This window comes from Homarus americanus, unplaced genomic scaffold (genome assembly GCF_018991925.1).
Source record: "Homarus americanus isolate GMGI-L3 unplaced genomic scaffold, GMGI_Hamer_2.0 scaffold26351, whole genome shotgun sequence".
Classification (NCBI taxonomy): Eukaryota; Metazoa; Arthropoda; class Malacostraca; order Decapoda; family Nephropidae; genus Homarus; species Homarus americanus.
The window spans coordinates 5,076,616-5,099,948 of NW_024724368.1; the positions used below are offsets into that span (position 1 = coordinate 5,076,616).

Here is a 23,333-nt window from a genome sequence, read left to right on the forward strand (position 1 = left end):
AAATTACATTATCTGAAAAAATCATTTAAGTTTATATATTTTGATTGAATAATTTTGTTTGTTTATTGACCATGGTTTTTAAGAAGTCAAGTAAAGTTTCAAGCGGAATAGAAGATAACAAACAAAGATGGTGGATCGACTGGGTGAGTTTCACTATGTTTCATATACTTAGTAACAACCTGTGGGGATTTATCTTCATGAAGTTATAAACATATTGTTAACTAGATATATTAGTAATGGAGTGATAAGGTGTGAAAAATGTCCTTTCTAACGCTTGAAATGAAAGGAGTTTTGGTGTATTTTGGGCTGAGACAGGATGTAGGGCTGTGTTGTAGAAGTGGTCTGTAACATAACCTACTCTCTGCCAGGTCCTTATACTGTCATAAGAAATAATTGGTTGAGAAAGGGAATGATAACTCTGTCATTTGATAATTATTACCTGTGTGTATCACCTGTTAGTGTGTAGTTTTTTTTCTCTTACGAAACTCCATGTAATGTGTTTTTCTCTTTATTTACATAATCAAGTTAACCTTAAATGACGATGAATTATTATATAGGAGGTAATTGCATAGACAGATTTTTAATATTAGTTGAGAAGTTGTCACACACTGTTAAAGTTTTCTGGTGAACTTGTTGACAAATAAAGTGTGTCATCTGTAGATTCATTGTGTTTAGTGTCCAACAGTTCCAGAGTCATCCACTTTCTTCTAAACAAGGGTTATCATGGAGTCTGCTTTATTATGTTCGATAAATATTAAGAGCAGTTTGGGGGATTTTGTGGTAACCTGACCTCATCCCCCTAAGAGTCTTTAGGTGTAGATTCTTCAGGCAATCCTCCTTACTGCCGACAAAAATTATTCCTTGTCTTGTAAATAGCTGACAATCGCTCCAGGAATTGTACTGTAGTTTGTTTATACTGTATTGGTTATTTGCTTTTCTGATTAATTTGAAGTTCACTTTTAAAATGAATGGAAAAATCTGAACTACCTAACTATGCTTATTAAAATAAATTCGAAATTGATGAGGTTATGTAAAGTAGGGTTGGTTAGTCTTTAATAAATGCCGAGTTGGCAAAAACCATTGCTTACAAAAAATTGGTTTAGAAAACAAAACTTAATTGTTTTAATGCTATTATGTTGGCTTTTTTAAGTTTTAACACCAATAATTCGAATTTTACAATTATGAAAACTTACGGGCACAACGTATTTGTTTTAAATATTCTGAATCCAGATCCTAAACCAGCGTGTAAAACAGTACTTGCTTTGTAGAGTAGTTCGCTATGCTGAATAAGGAAACTTCTGTTTTTCCCGTATTTCTTTTTATTGAACCTGTCCATGCAATTACTGTAGTAAATTTTTGTATACATGTTGACAGACATTTGTGAGTACATTACTCGTAAATAGCATGAGCAACTACTGTACATCAAGCATGGCGGCAGTTGAAGTTAGAATTTCTGAGGATTGAAAACATGGAAAAAACAAACTGTGTGAATTGCATTTTGGGTTGTTTTTGTCCAATTTTTGAGGTAAAGAGCAAACTTTCTTCAATATAGTACTATAGATATGAAATACCTTCGAGTTTAGGTGTACAAAAACAGCAGTACAGTGCCTGTATTATTTTTTTGCATGAAGAATTTTACTTAATTGGATACAAGTATACAGTACAGTCCCAATTTGTGTTATTGACATTTTCAAATCACTCAAGAAAAAGATGTACAATCAAAGACCAAAGTCGTGTCGCCGTTTTGCCCGAAGAGTAAATATAACTCGTGAAACATGATGAAAGCCCCCTACCACAAGGCAGAGCACACCAAAAGTTTAGCCCTTCAGCATATGTTTCATCAAATTTCACGACATGACTTTTATCTTTCATTGTACTTATCGGTAGTTATCATTTTAGAAAATCTTATTTAGTGCCGATACCATTTTCTTGTGAGATGCATTTATAAACATGTTTCGAATATTAAGGAAGTGATTGTATGGAATGTTTCATGGGTGCTTACTCATTATTTGTCACTTAAAGCTATTGTCCATAATCATTTACCATTAATGTCCATTTTTTATTATATTCTACAATGCTTACAATTTGGTACCTGTATAACTCATTCCTCTCGCTAAAGATGAAAACTAAAGAAAAAAGTGTTCCGATGTTACAATTCCACAGAATAAGTAAAATTACAGATGTACAAATCTAATCAAACCTGCCTTGCCTAAGTCAGGTTAGGTGGTTAGCTTAGGTTTGTAGATGAATGCCTTTACCTGTTTTCTGCAATTGTAAACCGCATTTCCTTTCTTATTTTTCATTGTTAGTTGGCAGTGATATCTTAGTGTAAATGTAGTGGCAATAAGTATGCTCACTTTAGATTCTTGTACTACGCAGTAATAATAGAGCTACAGATTGTGATCAAGTAAGGCTTTTGCAAATATAACTTATAATTTTCTTAGGGATTGTTAACTCATTTTATTGAATGGAAATAATGTCACAGTACAAAATGTATACATACAGTAACCTCCTAATTCTACATGTAGTTAGCAGGGCCAGTCTCAGAACTGAGGAGCGTTGATTCCGAATTAGGTAATGGCAAGTAGGTACTGGTCTATTGTATACCGTATGCCATTGACTCCAGGACACTTTGATAAAAACTACCGTATGACTGTATTCAATTTGGTATTACTGTAGCAGGGAAGAGAACCAGATCATTTCTGTTAAAATATAAAATACAGTAAAGTAGTTGATTGGTAGATTTTATCAATTTCTAGCTTACTCTCTGGTTCTTAGTAAATTCGGTCGTCTTTTGGCTGTTCTGACATCAGAACCATTACTCATAAATACAGTACAGTACATGTATAGTGTATTTGTATAATTAAAGTTTTATGAACAAACTCCACAAAACTGCTCTTGTAGTGGCACTCCTGGTCTTAATAGTTACTGCACCTTATGATGTATTTCATGAAATGGGTAAAATAACCCGACCAAACTCTATCCATCTTCCATTTATTTATTTTTTATTTTTAGGTTTAATAGTTTACAGTATACTGGATAGTATTTCTGTGCACTACAGTATTTGGAATTCAGTAAATTCAGAAATGAGCAGCAAAATTTGGCAGCTACAGTTGTTATGAATTGTCAGGTGTGATTTTGTAATTTTTGTTACTCAGTTTAGTCTTTTCAAATCCAACCCAATCTTATTTACCTTATGAATCTTCTTGTGATACAGTGTCACAATCTTCTTAACCTGGCTTGAGTGAATCATGCAGATTTGAAAAACTTGCCCATTGTTACTGTTAGAATAATTAATCATGGTTTTAACACTTTGCTTTAACATTGATTTACCGTACCAGTCTTATTTGATTAGGAATTACCCATTATACAAAATTTTAAGTCTTAGTTGAAGTGGTGCCATATGTAATTATAGCATACAGTGCAATTTTAATCTTGAATATAGGCTAATGCATCTTCTCAAGGCGTGAGTACAAAATGGAAGCCGTACCCCAGCCTTGATATCATTACAGCTCCTCCCCGACTTACGACCTACTCGACTTACGACCACCTGCACTTATGACCTGCCTCAGTCGTACCAAAACTTTGTCAAATTACGTATTTTCGAGACCCAACGTCAGTACACAGACAAAATGTTTGTTTGTAATTCACTTTAAAATGGCTGGCAAGCTTAAAAGTGAGAGTTTTGTGGTGCTGAGAAGAAAAAGACACCCATTTTAGATTTTCTATGTATTAAGCATTTTCGACTTAGGACCTGGATTTGGGTCCCTAACCCCGTTGTAAGTCGGGGAGGAGCTGTATTTTGTTCTTGAGATCCCCAGATTTTTTTTTATGTGAACTTGACGAATAGGAAATATTAGTTTCATTACAGGCACTTGCTTAAGACATTCTAATTTTGAGCTTACTTGGAAGACCAGACCAAATAGTACAGTACTTGGATACAGAACTCACACACTATGGTGGATCTGGGTCATTGCACCAGACTCGTGACTTCTTCTTGTGACTCATAATGATACTGTACACAAATGAGAACTTTTAAGCAGACATTGTGTGTGGGATAAAAATAAATGTGTCTGCATGTGAGCTGAATCAAAAGCAAGTGGATATAATCATTGTAGAATGTTATTTTTAATCTTAATGGTTCCACACTACCTATGATACTTTTTTATAGTATTTATTTATTTATTTTTTTTCATAGTTTTCATGGTCGTGTAAATTACTTTTTAAGAGATTGAAAAAAAAAAACCCTACCTGTACTCATTTTAAGAAATGTACTCAACAGCCTTTTCCAAAATCAGAAACAATTACAAATGCTGAGTGTGGGTGGGAGGAGCAGGGGCAGTGTGAGTGTAATGATCAGCATGTTTGTCTCGCAAGCGAGCGGACCTAAGGTCGATCCCGGGCAGGGTGAAACTATGGGTAAGTTTCTTAATGCCATTTGCCTCGGGTCTACCCAGCAGTAATTGGGAACCTAGAGGTTAATCGATTTGCGGATCATGTTCCGGGGTAATGGTTAGCCAGTGCAGTTGGCGAGTTGTCCGGTATTCTCAGACTATTCCTTGACACTGGGTCATGCAGCTCGTTAACTTAGGGTGTGGATGTTGTGTTGGTGACAGCTTCTACACCTTAAATAAATTCACGCCTAGGTGACCCTAGGGCTGGCCATCCTTGTTACACGAGGGGCAACCATTACATTCAGTCAACCCGTCCTACTCCTCATGGCATTTTAAGTAAAACATTCAATATCAGCCCATTTCTAAGCCTCCAGATAATATCTTACTTGAACATTATGTGATCATGGAACCCAAGAGAGACACTTAAAATTAATCACCAACCCAAATAATTGATAATGAATAATTTTAAAAATTATCAGTCATTACCCGGTAATCACAGGACCAAGGGATGATTATGAATCCTCACCACCTTAATTGATCACCGAATAATCAACCCAAACATCATCATCAATACAGTAGATATCTGCCTTAAAGATCACAGCCAATAGCCATTGACGTTAAGGATCAAATAGGCAACTCCTAAGACAGTTGTTAATACTCAGACACCTGATACTGTATAAGGAGATCAGATGTTGCAATAGACTGCACCATTGCAAGAGTAAACATTTATACGTACTGTATAAAGTATATTTATCTGGACCTCATTTTATTGGTATACTGTACTGTATAGGTATATATTAAGTCATAAATCAATTGGTAATACAGTACAGTATATTAAGTGTCATTTTTTCAGGTCTGTTATCTGAATGAAAAGTAATCTGTAACCCATAGATTTATTCAGAGAAACTGCTTACTCTAACTGGGGAACAATTAACCCATGGATTTATTCAGAGAAACTGCATACTCTAACTGGGGAACAATTAACCCATGGATTTATTCAGAGAAACTGCTTACTCTAACTGGGGAACAATTAACCCATGGATTTATTCAGAGAAACTGCTTACTCTAACTGGGGAACAATTAACCCATGGATTTATTCAGAGAAACTGCTTACTCTAACTGGGGAACAATTAACATTAACACACCCCAGTTAAGGAGTTTACTAATATGGCTTGTAGCGGCAGTGTGTGTGGGTATTATATACACTGTTGATGTAAATAATATCAGTGAGTGACAGTGTGGTGGTGCAATACTTAAAGCCATAAAACTGACTGGTGTTGAATATTTTCCTTTTAAGATTGATTTTATGATAGGATTTACAGGAGAAGTTTTAGTGATATTGTGTTTAATAATAATAAACTGGTATCTGTACTCTTTATGTATACTGTAGCTACTGTATATTATATGGAAGGTGTGTGGAATATTTATAGGGTACAGTATCTTCATTAATTCATCAGCACAGAATTAATCTAAAATACTATTCATTTATTTTATATATTTTTTTATTTATCACGTACATTATTTGTTTCATGACTCATTGATTACCTTATCATAGGAGTGGGAGGTAACCTGCTGCCATACCCTCCATACATATATCTGGTATTCATTATTTCATATATTTCTTGTTATATAATCATCCTAATAACAGCATGGTAGGTGATGTTTTTTTTCAGTGGGTGATGTGATAAAGCAGATGACTCATGTTGTTCTTTCTTTGGTAACTGGGTTTGGTTTTATTAATGTTTGGCAACTCTAGTGTCACCCTGTGCCACTCAGACCCAGTTTAGGGGAGTCAATTTTATCCTGGATTATTCTATTGCAAGTTAATGTTATAATAGTAAGTTAAGTAACTGTGTGTTCTCCCTTTTCATCAGTTATTAAATGTGGTTAATAAATAGTGTATATTATACAATTTGTGGTTAAAGAAAAAAATGTTAGCAATGCAGTAAGTTGGCATTGGTTGGGAACACACAGGGGGTGGTGCTGTATTGTTTCACTAAGTGTGGGCTGACAGTGCCCTTTGGGTGTGTGTGTGTGAATCAAGTGTACAAGTGAGGTGTTAGACCCCTAGTGTGTACTGTGCTGCTTATTTGTGAACCCCCAGTATTGAACCAGTAAGTTACTTCTAATTCATTGTTCTTATTATGTCGAGTAGTACAGTAGTTTAAAAGATGTAGTAGTTAAACACAGGTGTATTAGGACCATCTCAAGTTAGTTCTTTAGGAAAGCATTTTAGTTTTATTGACCCTGATCCATACAAATGATTGGTAATCCCGAGTTGGATGTAATGTAAGAACTACAGTAACCCGAGTCAGGCCAGAGGTTGTGTGTGAAGCCTTACATTTATAGATTATTGAGGGGTGGGTGGGGTAGGTGCTGGCTAGGATTCTTATGATAGATGGGATCAACACAGTCTGGTTGTGCTTCTCTCTGTGTGAGGATCAGTTGTACAGTATACAGTATGAGGAAACAGCTATTTAAGGCTTGAAAAGGATGTCTAGACCTGCAGAACTATAATTATTAGAAACTTAAAATTGTGATTTAATTCAGTTTTGTTGCTCTGATGCTGACAGGAAAAAAAATATTATTCAGATGTTGGCCAATATTACCAGTTACAGTACTGTATTTTCAATAATTCATTTGTTATTCATTAAAAAATACACTGTGCCTGAACTAGTCATGTGCATATTCAACAGGTGTATGTGTTGTAAATGCCTGTACTGTATGTTCTTCTTTCCACTGTTCTGTTATTACATGGATAACAAAGTGTTCATGAATTGACTTGAAGGTTTTAGTCACTGTGAGAGATGATGGGTAGAGAATCATAGTTAAGGTTAGGTTAGAGACTGAGATTGGTTTTAGTTAAGTACTGTGAGCAGAAAGAGTGTGTGTGTGTGTATGAGATACTTTACAAGGTTTGAAATTCTAAAAGACTTCACTTAACACCCAGCTGGATAATAATAAAATAAGGTGAAATGGTGGGAGAAAGATAATGAGCCTTTTATTATTATTATTATTATTATTATTATTATTTTTATTTTTATTATTTAAGAACTCTTAAGTAATTAGTACTGTATTTTAGGATATGCAATAAACAGGAACCTAACATTAACCAGTAGGACTTAATTCCTACTGATCTTTAGGTTTGTTTATTGCACAGTAATTATTTAGGATTCTCAATTAAAAGAATTACTCTGTACATACTGTACATTGTAACCTCTATTTAATGGACTAAATAGAGAGGAAAGTCCATTATATCGAGGGTCCATTAAATGTGAAACCTTCATCTAACGGATTATATGAAGAGAGAAGCCTGTTGTTTAATTGGAAGTTTAACTGTATATAAACTTCTTGTGGTTTTTCTTAAAGTTACCAGTTTTATAAAATATTGACACAAACCCCAGACATCATAGGTTAAAGTTACCATTTCTGGATATGAGATTGTCTGAAACCATTACAGTAATTTCACTCAGTTTACCATTATGCTTTGATAGTGTGATGATTGTGGAATAACTAAGAGAAAGCAAATTGACTACAAAGGATAAAACATGTTTCACCAAGAATCCAAGATGCTGAATAAATTTGCTATCAAGAATTAACAATTGTAAATTTCAATAATAATGTTTGCTCACGTTATCATTGTAAGGTAAAAATTTTTAAATTGCACCAATATTGAGATTAATGAGTCTGTAAAGTTACCACACAATCGCAAAGTACAGTACAGTACTGTCTATTAAGGGGAGAAAGTGTTGACATTTGTATACAGTACTGTAAGAATCATAGGGAATGTAGGATGCATCAGCAGGTGGAAACAGTAGTAATCAAAGCATTGTGGTGTGGTATTGTGAGATTGCAGTGACAGTATTTATAAACCAAGGACAGAGAAGTATATGCACTGTTTTGAAAAAGAGATGGGTGCTGGAAGCAAAAATTTAGAACAAATAAGTTAATAAGATGGGAAAAATATAGTTTATAAGATACTGTATTATCAAGTTTCTTCCTGTGAAGCTGTAGCAGCTGAGAGAGATAACTTGTGGTGAAGAATGGTGGAGCAGCTAGTTAATAGACTTGACATAAATAGCGGTGAGTTATGGGGGTTTTGATGCACTCGGTGCTTAAGAGTTTCCTCAAATGAATTCTGAAATATCTTGTTCAGGGCTTGGATTTATGCCTCACTTTAGAATTCAGCTACTAGAAACACCCACTGTACTTGTCCCTGTAGAGTTCAGTGTCCTCACAAGGTAATGTTATGAATTTGTGTATGGATAGCTGTATATGCAGGGTTAGATACCTTCCACTTGTTGTGTAGTCCAGCTCACCTTTTGACTTCATTAACCCCTTGTGTATGGGGTCCCCTTGTACTGAATTAAAATGATCTAGTGTTAGCCCAATAAAATATTAAAAGTGGTGTCCCAAAGTGAAGGGGTTAATACTTGTACATTCTTTCGAGATACCTGTAGTTGCATTCTTGTATTGAGGTAATTTTTTTTCTCTTGGTAAGTGAATTTCTTTTTCTTTTCAGCTTCATTGAATTGCTAATAATAAGAGTATTGTACGGTATTTTATGGTCATTATAAAGCTCCATATGCTTAAACTGAATGTATGAATCGAAAGGAGGAGTACAGTCGATTAAAATGGTGCAGTGAAACTGAGAAACTATGAGATCAAGTATAAGTGTAGAGGAAGTCGAGAGTGGTGATAATGACTAGGGTGATGTGACATTCCTAAAGGACAGAGTGAAGGCATCAGAGATTGTGGGGTAATATGACTATGAATAAGTAAAGGAGTCGCCACTTCTCGTCCAATCGGTGAAGTTAAGAAATGTTGGGTCTGGTTAGGTCTTGGATGGGTGACCGCTTAGAAATAAGCATCTGGTGGCATATTGGACAGAGGGTAAGATAGCAAAGTCAACATAGGGGATGAATACAAAGAAAAGAAAAGTAGAGTCTGGAATGGGAAGTGAAACAACTGAGAGTCTAGGCATTTTGTTAAGGCTGTCAAGTCAACAGAAGTCTGGAGAAACAACAGATCATCTGAGATTATGATAGGCTGGCAAGTAGCTCTCAATGATATGAAAATAAATGTGTAATAAGTTGCTTAAGTAAATTCTGGTCAGTTTACATTGGAAATGCTTGGCGTGTCACTGCTGTCTTAATCCAGGGTGATCATGTTAAGTGATGGTAATAAGGAAATGGTTACCGAGAATATATTTTTGCTGTGCCGTTTTAATTTATTTATTCTAATTTATATAAATGTTCATTTGTATGAAAAAAGAGACGATGTATTCCTGTACTGTATTGCTTTCCTGTCCTGTAAAATAACTAGTAGTTCCTGCAGCACTGGTCATTTATTATACAGTATACTGTATATTTATTCACCACCACCATGTACTATATAGTGATCTCAGTTTTACTCTGGTATAAGATAAGGTTGTAACGTGAAGTTCAGCGGTAATGAATCCTGGAGAAGCAAATGTGAGGAAACAATTGGTTGTAGAAAATGGCATTCATGTATCAACAATAGAAACGTCAAAAGAAAATCTGGTGAATAATGTGGAGGGCTGTGGTGTACAGTTGTTGTACATGTTGGATATATCAAGTGGTGAGTTGCAGGTTTTTGGTGTACTGCGCTGTATAGTGTAAAAAGACTTGGAAATGCTCGTACAGTCACCCACTACAGTCCAGTCACTTCTGCTGTTTCATGAACCCCAACAACCAGACTTGCTAACCCAAAGCCTTAGACACTGAACATTTTTCTGTCCATAAATGCTTCGGATTCAAGAGTCTGAATCTCAGGGTTCGTGGTTCAGGGGGAGAGATGACTGGACTTTTTTAGGTGACCTTACCTTCATCAATATAAACTTCACAATACAGTGATCCCTCGGTTAACGAGCGCCTCGGTTAGCGAGAATTCGGTTAACGAGTTACCTTCCATAAGATTCTTAACTTCGGTTAATGAGCAATCCCTTGATGAACGAGTTTTTTACGAGCCGACCTCAACATGTTTTCGCTTGCATTTGGCGGTCCACCAGCTGTAGTATTAGTCCACCAATACAGTAATCGGTTTTAGGGCTTAAATTCCTTACTCTTTTAGTAAATATCAAGAAGTTTATACTATTCAATAATTTTAAAAGTTAAATATTAAATTTTTTAGTCATTTTAACAATTATTGAACATAATTGAAGGTAGGGTCACTAGTTTCATGCATTTCATCCAGCCTGGCAACACACCAAACAGGCGCCAATCTCTGTCTTTTCAGTGGAGGCAACATCTTGCTTGCGACTCTTCAACTAAACGCTTTTTTCTGTGTTTGCAAGCAAATTATTGGGCATTTTGAAATTTATTTTACATATTGACAATATATAATGCAGTGCAGTGTTGATTTAAAGCAAATAATCTTGAATTACACCAAGAGAACTAAAATTTTATGGGTGAAATGGCACCATGGGGTGACTTCTCTTCCACCCCAATGCCTTCTCTTCTCCCTTCTCCTCCACCCCCATTCTAATTTCCATCATCATCATCATCATCATCCAGGAGCCTTCTACATACACACCTCAAAGTTAGTGTACTTTTCTACCTTTTTTTGTTGAATTTAGGCAATTTTCGGTGAGCTGGAACCAATTACCCAAAAACCCATTGAAACAATGGTTTCGGTTAACGAGCAACCTGCTGGAACGGATTGTACTTGTTAACCAAGGGACCACTGTACAAGGTTATCTTCACAAGTCTGATGGAAACTCATTTATGCTCCTCACACATTAAAAGTACTATTTTTTTAATATGATTTCCTGTTAAAAAGTGTCTTACGCAACAACAGGAAGGTCTTGTTGATATAACCAGTACAGTACTTTATACAGTACTGTACAGGGTATAAGAATTTGTTCTGTGTAGATAATTGGAATTGTATGTTGTGAAATATTTTTTGCCTTTACAGTATATGAATCTCCAGGTACAAGGTATTAACAGTGCAGGTATACAGTAGTTGTTTATGTAATTTTACAGAATTATTTTGTACTTTATATCTTCCCTGAATTATTTCCAGGTCATATTTTAACACACTGTTGATTGATATAATTCAACAAAACATAAAACATGATACTGTACCTCTGAAAACATTTAGTGCATTATGTTATAGAGGAGGAATGAAAAATGCAATAAAATACATGGGCTGTACTGTGGTCATGCCATAGGGATAATCACTTGGGTTAATTATTGTCAACTGTCAACTTGGTGTGACATATTGAACTTGTGTACTGTATGTTGTTTGGTTAATCAGTGTTATACCCTTGACCAAAGGTTCCAGAGAAGAAGGTTGTAATGCTCTCCACAGTCCACACATGACAAATTTGTTTTTCACATGCAGTAATAACTTTCTGTAGTCTAAGAGAATATACTTGAGCCTGATATACAAATGCTGTATGGCAAGTTTATTTTTATTAGCAGATCATTTTAAGTTTAAGAATAACATAAAGAAATCTGTACTTCAAAGGTACACCGTAGGAAGCCTTAATCTTTTTATTTATGGTTATGTACGTACTGTATAGGTAAGTTAAAATGTCTGGTGTGAAGAAAACTTGCGTTATATCTCCAACATTTCAGTGAACAGTGAAGCAAATGCCCGGCGCATTGCTATGGTGGAGTCCTGCTTTGGGACGTCAGGACAGCCACTCAATGAACCAGGACGTGTCTTAGTGGGGGAGGGAGTGCTTACCAAGATGTGCCGAAAGAAACCTAAACCTCGACAGTTTTTCCTATTTAATGATATTTTGGTATACGGCAATATTGTACTCAATAAAAAGAAGGTGAGTCGTGTTGTTCTTCATATGTTTGTACTCCTTCTTTCATACAACCCAGCATTAACAGCATCATGTTCTTTCCCCAAATTTACTCAGCCTAATGCACTCTGGTCATTCATGTACAGTGATATTTCCTGGTTATATCCAGCACACTTTTCTTAGATCTCCAGCTTGTCTTCCTCATTCCTTCCAACTAGCTACCTATGAAATGTACAAAACTCTTAATGCCAAGCATTCACTCCCGAGTCTTTCAATGTGTTTATACTCTCTCTCTCTCTCTCACTTACTTACTTACTTACTTACTTACTTACTTACTTACTTACTTACTTACTTACTTACTTACTAATACACCCCCAGATATTTTAGAAAAACTTCACTTTATCCATGCTATTACAATGCAAACTATTAAATGAATCAAATGCAACTAAGTGTATGACATAGATGAAACTATATAATATTTTAAGAAAGTTGTGTTTAGAATTAATCTGTTGTAAATGTATTGGAATTCTTAATATGATTGTCAAGTGTAGTTTATGTGTGAACTTGGTATCTGTACAATAATTAATGTTCTTGGTTATATATTGGCAGTACAACAAACAACACATAATTCCCCTAGAGGAGGTCCAGCTGTCCTCACTAGAAGATGATGGTCGTGAGTATCTTCTCCTTCCTGTTAAAACCTAATCCATCCTACCCTAACCTATTAAATTATATGTAAATTCAATTGCATGTAAATTGTCATACATGTAAATTGAAATGCAGGGTACTGTATATGAAAATTAAAATATACTGTATGTAAATTAAATCATACAAATACAGTAACGAGTTTTAGAGATACTGTATTATACTGTACTGCATAACTCAAGCGCTTAGGGCACCTGTGATAGTACTGTATGTCTTTTCACGCCCAAGCAGAATTCCGGAATGGCTGGTTGATAAAAACGCCAACGAAATCATTTGCGGTTTATGCTGCCACGGCTACGGAGAAGGCAGAGTGGATGGCCCATATTAACAAGTGTGTCACTGATCTTCTGCGCAAGAGTAAGTAGCTGTTGGATATGAGTGGTTTAGACTAGCAAGGGCATATGTATTACTATCTCAACTCCTCTCAATTTTCAGGCTTTACTGCATGTTTTCTTATGGGAATTGTATAATGCTGGGGCTTATGTCCACATTTTCTGACATCATTATCGAACAGGAATGCTTGGGCTACGGACTGACATAGAAAATGGGAAATTGAGAAATCCGGTGATTCGCTCTTGCTATTCTAAATGCCTCGTACATCCTCCATCCTTAGGTTTTTGTTTATATGTCTAATAATTGATGTAGTAGAGCCCTGTTTGGGTTTATGCTGAGGTGGTTGCATTAATATCTACTTGTTGTTGACCGTTGAAAAGTTGTGGATTTCGTTATTTGAAGAGATGTAATTTTTCTGCTATTGTAGGAATTTCATATTTTAGGGAATAATTTTGATGGCCCACGTGGATATGATTACTTTTTTATGTAGAATAGTCGTAACTTTTGGATGTTATTGAAAAATTAAGTCGAATTTATTTAGTTGAGTTGATTAAAATAAGTTAAATCGTGAGACTTTGAATCACTTGGTAAAAATAAGTTTATAATGTAGTAAAGCATTATGTAATTTTGGCTGCAGTTCATAATAACATTTTAAACAGGTGGGAAGAAGGCAGCAGAGAAACACGCAGCTGTATGGGTACCAGACAGTGAAACTCAGGTGTGCATGCATTGCAAGAAGACCCAGTTCACTTTAATAAACAGGAGGGTAAGTGTCTGTTGTTTTTGCTGTTGATGGGTAGGTTACTGTCTTAATATCAGTGATTTTACCTTCTTGCAAGTAGTACACACACTCCACTCTACAGCTAAATACTAATAGTCAGATCTCTTGTAACAGAGCCTTGTTTAATAGATATTTGCTAAAGAGATATGAAACAAATAATAATTTAATAAATACAGTAAAATACTGTAGTAAGCACCACAGAAACAACAGTTAAAAAAATGTTCCAGTTACAAACTTAATTAAAACCATTTAACTGAATAGCATTGCTTATTTTGTGTTCTTTCAGCCTATAAGTTTTATGCAGTAGTACTATACAGTACTGTATTTTGTATCGTGTGAGTCATGATTTAAATTCCCTGTATGTATGCGTGATCAAAAAGGGAAGTAAGGCAGGAGAGAGAATCACTGTACTGTATTCCAAACACTACCATCTCCTATTTTTCATTGTTATGTCTTCTATATTTTTCTGTCTTTTTGTGTTCTTCCTATTTCTCTTTATGGAGGCAATTCTGTTACATTATCACACCTGACAGTAAATGTGTGAAACCTTCTTCATTCATGTGACATCTAGGCAGAATTCCTTGGTAAATGGTTTAAATTATTTTGCTGTCACACCTTGCTTTAAATAGGAAAGAGAGAGAGAGAGAGAGATTGATTATTTAGAAACCAGTATTCGCAAGGATTGATATTGACTTAGCAGACTGTTGCAGCATCATTGCCGAAAGTGTGGGAAGGTCGTGTGTGGACCATGTTCCAGTAAGAAGGTGATACTGACTCATCAGTCAAACAAACCCCTCCGTGTGTGCCTTACCTGCCACGATGAGATGTCCTCAACGCAATCACAGACTGGCAGTGCGACACCTATTAATTCAAGTAAGCCCAGTAAGATAGCTTGCCTCACCAGTTGTGTGTATTAACCTTACATTTATTTTGCTGGGGTATTGTTGCATGGAATGGGTCTCCAGAATCACGGCTTGGTTATTTTGAGTTTTTCTTAACACCTATGAATTTTTTGGGGGGCTTATGAGGTCTGTATGCTTGATATGCCCCCAATAGCATTGTAGTTAATTTAATAAGTAGTGTTAACTTTGCTTTATTGGGAAAACTGGATTGTGACTAGAATACAGGGAAGCTAATATGTAACTAAGTATTTGGTAGTGCTTCTGAGGTACTGCAACTTTCTAACCTCTATGGCTTTAGTATTAGTATTCCTCATCTTAGTCTTTAAATGTCTTTGCTTAGGTATATTACAATGTGGTGGCTTGTGTGGTCTACAGTGGCAGGTAGGATGGATGACATCATCTCTGAACCAGAAGATGAAGAAAGGGACAAAGATTCTTGTGATGAGGAAGTGACCATTGCCTTGATGGAAGATCCTTTTGAAAATCTGGGCCCCTTGCCACCACCTCGACGCCCAAGTCGTGCTCGCACCTTGGACGAGGAGGAAGACTCAGGGGAAAAGAGCAAAGAGGGTGATCTTATTGATATAAGCTGTGACTTATTTGGTGAGCCTTCTGGGGATCAGGATGACGACGCTCCTCCTCCAACTCTTTGGTGGGATGACATTGGTATGGTGAACAGTGCTCGCGGTAGTATCAGTGAGCGAGTACTTTCTTCTTGGCAACTTTCTTGTCTTCTGATTGGAACAGTTAACATTGCATAATATTTTGAATTGTGCTGCTGTGAGGGATGATGTGGCTGCTGTGTGTCTACTCTTGTGATGGCTCGTGTACGAGTTACTCTGTATGTTGAGGAAGGAACTTAATTTTTGGTTCATAGCAGTGTTTCAATATCTTGCTTGGTGTCGTCTGTCTGTGTTAGTGTTTTGTCTTTTGTCTTTTAAGTTATATTCTTTAACTTGTCTTTTATATGTAACAAAGTCTGTTATGTATGAAGGATCATGGTGTCGTACATCTTGAGTATCTGGGGATGTTTTAGGTTTGTGTCACGACCTGTGGGATTCATTGTTTAATTTTGTGTCCTGTTGTAAGGGATATAATGTTTTGTTTTAGGTAGAATATTGTAACATGTTTGGAGCTTGATAGTCAAATTGTCCCTGGTTGGAAAGGAGTAAGATAATTAATCAGCACCCACGAACATATACAAAGATGCCAACGTGTCTCGTTTAGTTTTGTACTGTATGTGGTGATGGTATATATGATTTAGACAGTTTTACACTTGTTTAGGGAGGTTTCATATCATGATTCTTTTAGCTTATTTTGGCATACCTTGTACTGGTGTTAAATGGAACTGTCTTGCTTATTAGGATTGAATTTCATAGAGCAGCTTCCTCACTTTCACTTGACTGGCAGCAAAATGATTGTCTCTTTTTCACATTGCTGTATCTGTCTATATCCTATTGTTAGAGAGATGTTGTCATGGACCACACTGCTGTCCCTGTCACTGAATATTACACAATGTTAATACTGTATTTTTGTCAGGTAAATGGCAGTTTCCCAATCTTGTTTCCTCCTGTACCTGTGTTAGGTCAGGACTCCCACATCATCCTCTTCTATGCAAACAAGAAGCTGTTGTAGAATATTGACAAATGGGAGCAACATTGTATGCTTTCATGGCATTGTTGTTGACTTTAGTAAGCTGTTTCTTGAGGATGTATTTTGTGTAATATTCACTGAAAATCTTGCTATGTTTCTGTACTGCTTTGCTTGTATTATTTTGAGTTGTAATTTTTTGTGTTTTCTTGTGTATTTATACATTTTCAAATTTTCAAAGTCTTTTTAGAACTAAGGGTCACTCCAGTATAGTGGTAATACTGTACAATGATTTGTGGTGCAGATACATTCCTGTTTGTTTTTTCCCCAGCCAACAAATATGATATTGTAATTATGACCCCACTTGCCTGAGTTTTAATCACACATCTGGTAGTAAACATAAGCATTTGTATATTCTTGGTCTTGGTAAAGGCAAAGGTTAAATTTGGAGATTGATGTAAATGTTAAGTCAATATGTGGGCGTGAAAGTCCTACAGTATTTTGCTTTTTCTAAATTAGACAAAAATATGGAAGGATGAATTGATATACAAAACACAATTTTCTATTTTGTCATACAATACTTTTTTTTAAAAATAAACATATTAATTAAAAACAAAAGGTCATAGATGAGTGGTTTGTGATCGGTGTGTAATAATTTTTTAAAAATAAGTCAATGATTTTTATTGGGATAATCTCATAGCATTGCACTTGGAAGTAATTCCCACTAACTTGAATAGTTCAGTTAAGTGACATGGAGTAAGTAGTATGTGATGTTTCATTGTGGAGGAGGAGGAGGAGGAGAATATCCCCACGTTTGTGTTTCTGAGTTACTTTTATACTGTTATATTGTCTGCCACTTGAGTTTCTGAAATTAAAACTTTAATATAACCAACTTTGCTGATCGACCCTTTGCAAAACCACTTCGTTTATGCCAGGGAAATGTATGTACGTATCCTTGCTAATGCTTCTGGCCACCTAGCATAGTAACTGGAAAAAAAATTGAAACAACTTTGCAATTTCATACTAGGAGTGACCCATTATATTGAAACATTGCATGGGTATAAGGTTAACATAGTTAAATGCACCATTGCAGGTTTAAGTGCAGTTTGGGAATTATTTGATGGGAGAGTGGATAAGCAAGACTATAAAAGTACACTAGAACGTCGATTTAAAGCGATTCAATTTAAGATTATTGATTTAAAGCGACACCCACAATTAAGGACAATGTTTTAATTAAAAGCGAATCTTTACTATTTTGCGCGAGTCAATCTGGCGCATCGTATTTAAAATTTTGCGCCTAATATTTCTCTTGGCATGCTACACTGTCCTAAGGGCAAAGCTGTTCTGTACATGTACTCAAAATAATGTACTAAATGATTACTAAAATTTTTGTCTAGTGCAAACTATAGCATGTTTATATTCAAATTGATCACTATCTTATAAGAATTCCAGCAATGCAAATTATATTCTCCCCGGTCACTTCTGTGACATTTTATAAGCAAAAAACATAAACTCAAGCTAAAGGACATAAATAAACAAATAAATACTTCGCTAGACCTTCGGCGAAACTGTCAACCATGTCACTGTCACTTCCTCCCCCCCCAAATCTTTCGAGCCAGGTTTTGGTGTTTTAGGCTTAAAGTTTTTATCTTGTATAATGTCACAGACTAAAGTTTGGTGAATATAGTTTGTATTGCTGGAACCCTTGCAAGACAGCGAATAATTTGAATACTGTATAAACATCGTATATTTTGCACGAGATAAATTTTTTTGCTTTTTTGTATTAAAATTCTTAAATTAGAACTAAAATTTGTCTGTCTAATGCAAGCTACAGCATGTTTATATTCAAATTAATCACTATCTTATAAGAATTCCAACAATGTTAATTATATTCTCCCATGTCAGTTCAGTGACATTTTACAAGAGAAAACCTTAGTCACTCTTAAGGACAGATAAATAAATAAGCACTATGCCTTGGCATCAACTGTCAAACATATCACCTCACCTCCCTCCCTCCCCCCATCTTACCAGCCAGTAAACAGACCACTTTGCATTCCTTAATTTTAGCTGTGTTGCTTTATGAGTGTTTGTTTTAACATAATACTACAAAAAACAATGTTTTGTTATTCTCAGAGATGGGCTGAGGTGCATCTGGGCAGACTCTCAGTCTTTAGTATTTTGTGTTTCTCTCAAGTACCAAACTAAATTATTCCATTGAAACAACACTTCAATTTAGTGAGAATTCGGTTTAAAGAGGCCTCTCTTGGAACGTATCTCGCATTATATCGACGTTCTACTTTGCTTAAAAACATGGGCATTTTACTGTGGTATTTTTTAAGTCTTGTCTGGTAATGATGGCAGGAGGGTAGTGCATGCTGTACTCTCTTACTCTTGGTTTTACAGACTTGAAGGACCCAGTGTCTGACGGCAATGAAGACGAAGGTTAGTTTCTCTAAAGGTGGTGTGTTTTTTTTTTTTTTTAGTATCTGGCTTGGCTTTTATTTCCTGGTATCCTCAGCAGTAATGACATGAGAAGGGTGGTTTGTGCATGCCTCACTGCTGTGTATTTCTGATTTTACAGATGTGAAGGACCCAGTATCTGACAACAGTAATGAGGAAGGTTAGTTGTTTGCAGGTGCTTCATGGAATGTCTTATTTTGCTTTCTGTTTATTTCTAATGTCTATAGAAGCAAGCTTCTTAGAAGGGTAATGCATGCTATATGCTTTCACTTTATGGTTTTACAGACTTGCAGGCCCCAGTGTCTGACAGCAGTAATGAGGAGAAAGGTTAGTGATTTAAGGGTGCTTCTTGAAATGTTTTATTTGGCCTTTTATATATTTCTAATGTCTATATAAGTACAGTTGTCTTATCAGAAGGGTAATGCATGCTAGACGCTTTCACTTCTTGATTTTACAGACTTGCAGGTCCCAGTTTCTGACAGCAAGGAGGAGAAAGGTTAGTGATTTAGAGGTGCATTTTGAAATGTCTTGGTTTAGCTTGCATTGTTATTGGTACCTTCAGAAGTAATATATTCAGTGGATAATGCATGCTATACTCTTCTGCTTTTTTGGTTTTACAGATATGAAGGATCCTGTGTCTGGTGGCAATAATGAGGAAGGTTAGTTCTGTGACAGTGATGTTGAAAATGACTGTTATAGAGTTTTCATTTGATGTATGCCTTATGATGTAATCTGCCTTTTGTTATGAGGTCATAGGAATTCAAACTAATACTGTAATTTTTGTGCCATATTTGTTTGTCCATCCTGAATAATTTAACTTGAAATGTCCAAAAGTTTAACAGAATTAATATCAAACTTAACAGGGAAGTCTCAGCATCATGTACAGATGTGTATATTATTTGAGTGTCATGCATCAATAAATAAGATCAAAAGGCAAAACTTCATTAATGTAACTACTGGTAGTCCTTCAGTTCAATTAACTTCAGTCATGGAAGACAATGTGTACGTTGTCGAATGTTATGATTTATGTGTCAGACACTGCTTCCTAGTTCTTTGTCTGGAGCGCGACTCTTTATCAAAACAGATATGTTTAACAAGACTTCATAAACACAGGTGTCATCACAAGACAAAACGCAAATTACTAAATTCAGGTCCATGTCATGGGTCAAGGTCACAAAAAGGTCAAAGAGAAAAGGATATTGCATTAGTGTGGACTTGGTTTCTTTTCTGGAGATTTCATTCATAGTTGTTATTATTATATTAAATACCTGTAACTACAACAACAATTATCACACAGATATGAAGGAGCGTAACAATGATTCATCCGGAGACGACGACTCGGACGAAGACACAGACGACCCCTTGCTCCAGTCCCCACAGTCTGCCACAGAGGTGAGTCTCCCCATCCTCAAAGTAACACGGTGGATAGTGCACTTGTATATAAAGAGCTTATATATATATATATGTTCATTATGTGCTTAGATTTATTGAAGGGAATTATGTTTCTGGGATATTAGTTTCATGTAGATGATCCTAAAATTGAGAGTTTAATGGTCGTAATAAACTTTGAGACGAGATGTGCAAATAATATAGATGTTTCTGACATTGTTTTTGTAATTAATTTTTTATTATGTACTGTATAGTGCAGGTGTACAGAGTATAATACCTGTAGTACACAATAAAAGGGAGAGAAATGTATGAATGGAAGAAACATTTAATTATTTTAGTAAAGGTTATTTTGGAAGGAAGGAATGGCTAGTGAATCAATGAGGAATTATAGCTCTGGTGACTTGGTTAAAAAAAGAATCAAGACCTGCAAGAGTGAATATTTCATTTGCTGTATTGTACAATGTGTATCACAGGGGGGTGACCCTTACAGTTATTAAGAGGCAAGATCTTTGGGTTTTTGAGAAAGATGAAGTAAATTTTGCCTATTTTTAAAAAAGGTGTCATCAGAATAAGAAATTTCATGGAGGAGTGATTAACCTTATACAGGAATTAGTATTAGGGAAAGCTTAAGTACTTATTTGTGTACAAGGTCCCCCTCTGAGCTCAATAAAATAGTAGGGTATTAGCCAAAATAAAATATTATAAGTGGCGTCCCCTGTAGTGAAGGGGTTAATATTTAAGATTTTCATGTCTTCTAGAAAGGTAAAGTAAGTTTAGAGGAAGGGGGAAATGATCAAAAGATTCCTTCCTTGTAATATGTATATAGTATTGCTAAAACAGTTGTTAATATCAGTGTTTAATGAGCACTATAGCCAAGAAATTAATTTATTTTTTATAGAGGATTTACTATCATTAGCAAAATAAGGATGAAACTCAAGGCAATGAGTATGAAGAGATTAATTTATGAAGTTGACTAGTCGAAGGAGATTAGATATGTAGGTGGACCAAGCAAGGGAGTGTTGATGCTAGAGGGAGTATGATAGACCAAGAGCCTCCTAACTATGTGATGTGTAAAGGGAGACTATCGTGTGCGTAGAAACTAAGAGATAGTAGGTGAAGTGATGTCTAGGAACCTGAGGAAGTCGTGTGTTCCGATAGACTTGGCAGATTGTACATATTGTGGATTATAAAGCAAGTTTGCCTTATGTTGAAGATGTTAGGTGAGGCTCTAGTCCCAAATTTTAACCTAAACTTCTATAAAACCCCAAAATAATATATAATTTCTCTTGATTTATTAACTAAACATAAAATTGATATATGAATTAAATCATAAACAATTTAGTAATTTGTAAAGGAAGATATACCAAGAAGAAAGTTATTTTACTTAATATAAACTCATCTTATGCCCAAATGAAGATTATATAACCAAACCTAAGCTACATCTGTCATATGCCTGGCAAAATTTAAAAATTAATATTCATCTTAATTGTGTGGAATTATCATACTGCTTGTTGGGTAAGATGAACCAGTACAGTGCAGCAAGCGTGAACTGAGCAAGCAAGATATTGAATGCTGGGAAGTGGTGCATAAGAAAACATCTTTGAAAATTAGTTGGTATTAAAAGCTTGTTTCGGTCGAAAAGAAGACCTTATTCTTTCCATTTTAATAAGCTTATATTATTATTTAATAATATGCATTCAGTAAATAAGAATATGGCAAAAAAATAAAAATGCTGCACATCCATCGCATTCATTATTCAAGTTTCAATGTGTTTCGTTTATACTGTGAGCCAGATTCATTATTCACTCTTCATAGCCCTGTTCTTTATTATTTTTCGTTTAAGGATTAGTCTCATAACATTATTTAATCTTACTATGGAAAAAAGTTGTTGTTGTGATTATCACTTTAGTATAATACAGTATTTGTGTTAAAGAAAGAGTAGCTTAATTGATGCATGTAAATGTTAAATATTGTAGTTACTGGGATTGTAAACAAGATTTTTATTGATAGTTCACCATAAAACATTAAAAAATACAGTATGAGTTCTGCAATATACAATGTGTGTTTGTGCACCTTGAATACCGACAAGTTATACTGTACAGTACCTAGTTTCACTGTATAAATCACTTTACTCAAGTACATTATTTAAGGGATGAGTGTTTTGTGGATTAATTAAGGACATTTTGTACCATAGTGTACAGTAATTCATTTGGGTTTGGATTATTAAAGTACTTGTGGAGAATCTTACTGTCTCTTCATCAGCAGTGCCATCTCTCCCTTGAGGAGCAAGATTAATGATTAATTTCCCTAGACAATGAAATTATGGGATGATTTTTGTCTATATTTGTTAGGTTTCATCCTTATGCTAATTATCCCTTTGACGGCTGTTTGTGGTAAATTTGCCATGCATTTTCATCTTATAAAAATAAAGATATGCCTGCAAAGTAATGGAAAATGAAATAAATCCATTATCTATCTTTGGTTGAGCTGTGGTGTAGAGCTGAATGTCATCTTTGTAATGGCTCGAACTATATCTGCAATGTTCAGAGTAAATGAAGATAATTAAACATATTTTCTTCTTATAAAAATAAAGATGTATCTGCAGTAAAGAGCTCTTTCTACCACACAAAGTGGATGGTTCCAGGTTGCTAGGAGATGGAGACAAACACACTTCCCTCCATGATGACTGTGTGTCTGAGGTGCAGCTAGGTGTCCAGGGGGACTGGAGGCCTATGATACACTCACTTCAAAAATAGTATCTTTATGTATGGGTCTGATGAATTTCAAAATAAACACTCCAACTCCTGTTGTCTCAGTAGGCTTGTCAAAATCCTTCATCCTTTGTCATATTGTCTAGCACAAAATCGTAAAGATACTTTGGGAGCTTGTGTTTTTAGTATATAATAAAGACATTTGGCACTTGCTGGCATATCATGCCCTTTATGGTGGATCACTCCTCTGACTTTTTGCAGCCAAAGGGTTAAAACCAAGAAGACTTGTCC

The 23,333-nt window shown here is 35.4% G+C and overlaps 1 protein-coding gene across 12 annotated transcripts in view; it reads left to right on the plus strand.

The window, feature by feature from the left end:
• Positions 1-46: 46 nt before the first annotated feature.
• The window catches only part of LOC121864207 (pleckstrin homology domain-containing family F member 2-like), a 35,164-nt gene continuing 11,877 nt past the window's right edge, over positions 47-23,333 (plus strand). The window contains exons 1-13 of one of the 12 annotated variants that reach the window (XR_006088565.1): positions 47-143; positions 11,996-12,198; positions 12,781-12,844; positions 13,108-13,233; positions 13,869-13,975; positions 14,701-14,863; positions 15,268-15,558; positions 18,886-18,924; positions 19,064-19,102; positions 19,228-19,269; positions 19,400-19,438; positions 19,563-19,601; positions 20,240-20,334. Coding sequence is in view for 10 of the 12 variants with exons in the window: in XM_042363230.1 (XP_042219164.1) it covers positions 128-143; positions 11,996-12,198; positions 12,781-12,844; positions 13,108-13,233; positions 13,869-13,975; positions 14,701-14,863; positions 15,268-15,558; positions 18,886-18,924; positions 19,064-19,102; positions 19,228-19,269; positions 19,400-19,438; positions 19,563-19,601; positions 20,240-20,334 (1,263 nt within the window). In the remaining 2 variants the exon portion in view is untranslated. Of the gene's footprint in view, positions 144-227; positions 250-6,208; positions 6,232-6,355; positions 6,509-11,995; positions 12,199-12,780; positions 12,845-13,107; positions 13,234-13,868; positions 13,976-14,700; positions 14,864-15,267; positions 15,559-18,885; positions 18,925-19,063; positions 19,103-19,227; positions 19,270-19,399; positions 19,439-19,562; positions 19,602-20,239; positions 20,335-23,333 lie in introns of those variants that run through there. The other 11 variants (XM_042363230.1, XM_042363235.1, XM_042363233.1 and 8 more) reach the window with 11 other exon arrangements.